The sequence below is a fragment of the Amphimedon queenslandica genome, unplaced genomic scaffold (genome assembly GCF_000090795.2).
Source record: "Amphimedon queenslandica unplaced genomic scaffold, v1.1 AMPQUscaffold_5277_Cont22750, whole genome shotgun sequence".
In the NCBI taxonomy this organism is placed as follows: domain Eukaryota; kingdom Metazoa; phylum Porifera; class Demospongiae; order Haplosclerida; family Niphatidae; genus Amphimedon; species Amphimedon queenslandica.
This window is the reverse complement of record NW_003554417.1, coordinates 1-1,653: the sequence shown is the minus strand read 5'-3', so window position 1 is coordinate 1,653 and position 1,653 is coordinate 1. Positions and strand designations below refer to the sequence as shown.

General features: G+C 27.8%; 1 protein-coding gene across 1 annotated transcript; it reads left to right on the top strand.

Moving 5' to 3' along the window:
• Window positions 1-183: 183 nt before the first annotated feature.
• LOC105316085 (putative ankyrin repeat protein RBE_0317) lies at window positions 184-1,609 on the top strand (the record flags this gene model as incomplete). Its single annotated transcript, XM_011410889.1, has 5 exons — window positions 184-285; window positions 338-442; window positions 766-870; window positions 1,421-1,522; window positions 1,575-1,609. Coding segments are annotated over 5 exons (449 nt in total), but the record flags the coding sequence as incomplete, so codon positions are not given.
• Window positions 1,610-1,653: the final 44 nt, after the last annotated feature.

Genomic DNA, 1,653 nt, shown 5'->3' with positions numbered 1-1,653 from the left:
AGGGGAGTAATTACACAGAATAGACTCAGCAACAATATTATTGCTCATTTATAATTTTAATATATTGTAACTTGGAATACTTATCAATGTTTGAAGGTGTATGGTTGATTATGAAAATTGCAAAATTGTGTCATTATGCATGTACTATATATAATAATATTTTTAAATTAATATTGTTCATAGGATGGTGAAACTCTACTACATTGTGCCAGTGAATCTGATGAAGTTGAAATGCTTGAATTTTGGATCAAGAGAGGAGATTATGATGTGAATGTTAAAAATAAAGTAATTTCAATTCTACTAATTAGATCTAGTTACTTTATGTTTTATCATATAGAGGAATAGAACTCCATTGTTTAATGCTCTTGATAAGTATAGATGTAGTATTGAAGCTGTTGATATTTTATTAACTAATGGGGCTAGAACGGATGTTGTGGATACAGTAAGTTATATCAAGAGTAGATCTATTATCTACTTTTGATTATATGTACTAAAAAGTTAGAGGAGTGTCATAATTTTGGTATTTTTATGGGCGACCAAAAATTATGAGCATCATGTCTGCATAAGCCACAGCATTAAGATCATGTGTTGCTAGCTGATGTACTCCAACAATTCATCATTTTTGGAGTCCTTTTATCTCCTTATGAAAGTAAAACTAGCATCCATTGATTATTATTGACTCATAGTCATTAATCTATGCATATTAAAGTTTTGAATGAACTTTTTAGGTTTAATAATTATAATTAATAATTTATATACATGTAGGATGATGATAGCACTCCATTACACACTGCTAGTGAAAATGGTAACAGTAAAATTATTGAATTATTAATAACTAAAGGAAAGGCTGATGTGAATGCTATGGATGAGGTAAAGTTACTAATAATAATTTCTAATTTTATCATTTTGTGTATTTATAGAAGAACAGAACTCCATTGTTTAATGCTGTTAAAGAAGGTAGCATTGAAGCTGTTGAGATTCTATTAACTAATGGAGCTAGAACTGATGTTGTAGATAAAGTACATCTTAACTTTAAAAAATACATGTATCACTTGCTACTGTCTGATTGAGTAAAATGATTACTTGTAGATGTCAAAATACAAATTTGACTTAATTTTATATAATAAAGAAGGATGGGATATGATAATATGCACAAAGCTTTATATTGCTTATATAAATGGAACAAAAACAAAAGCAACATTTATCAGTATAATTCTCACCCAAAATTGAGATGCTAGGGGAGTAAATTACACAGAATAGACTCAGCAACAATATTATTGCTCATTTATAATTTTAATATATTGTAACTTGGAATACTTATCAATGTTTGAAGGTGTATGGTTGATTATGAAAATTGCAAAATTGTGTCATTATGCATGTACTATATATAATAATATTTTTAAATTAATATTGTTCATAGGATGGTGAAACTCTACTACATTGTGCCAGTGAATCTGATGAAGTTGAAATGCTTGAATTTTGGATCAAGAGAGGAGATTATGATGTGAATGTTAAAAATAAAGTAATTTCAATTCTACTAATTAGATCTAGTTACTTTATGTTTTATCATATAGAGGAATAGAACTCCATTGTTTAATGCTCTTGATAAGTATAGATGTAGTATTGAAGCTGTTGATATTTTATTAACTAATG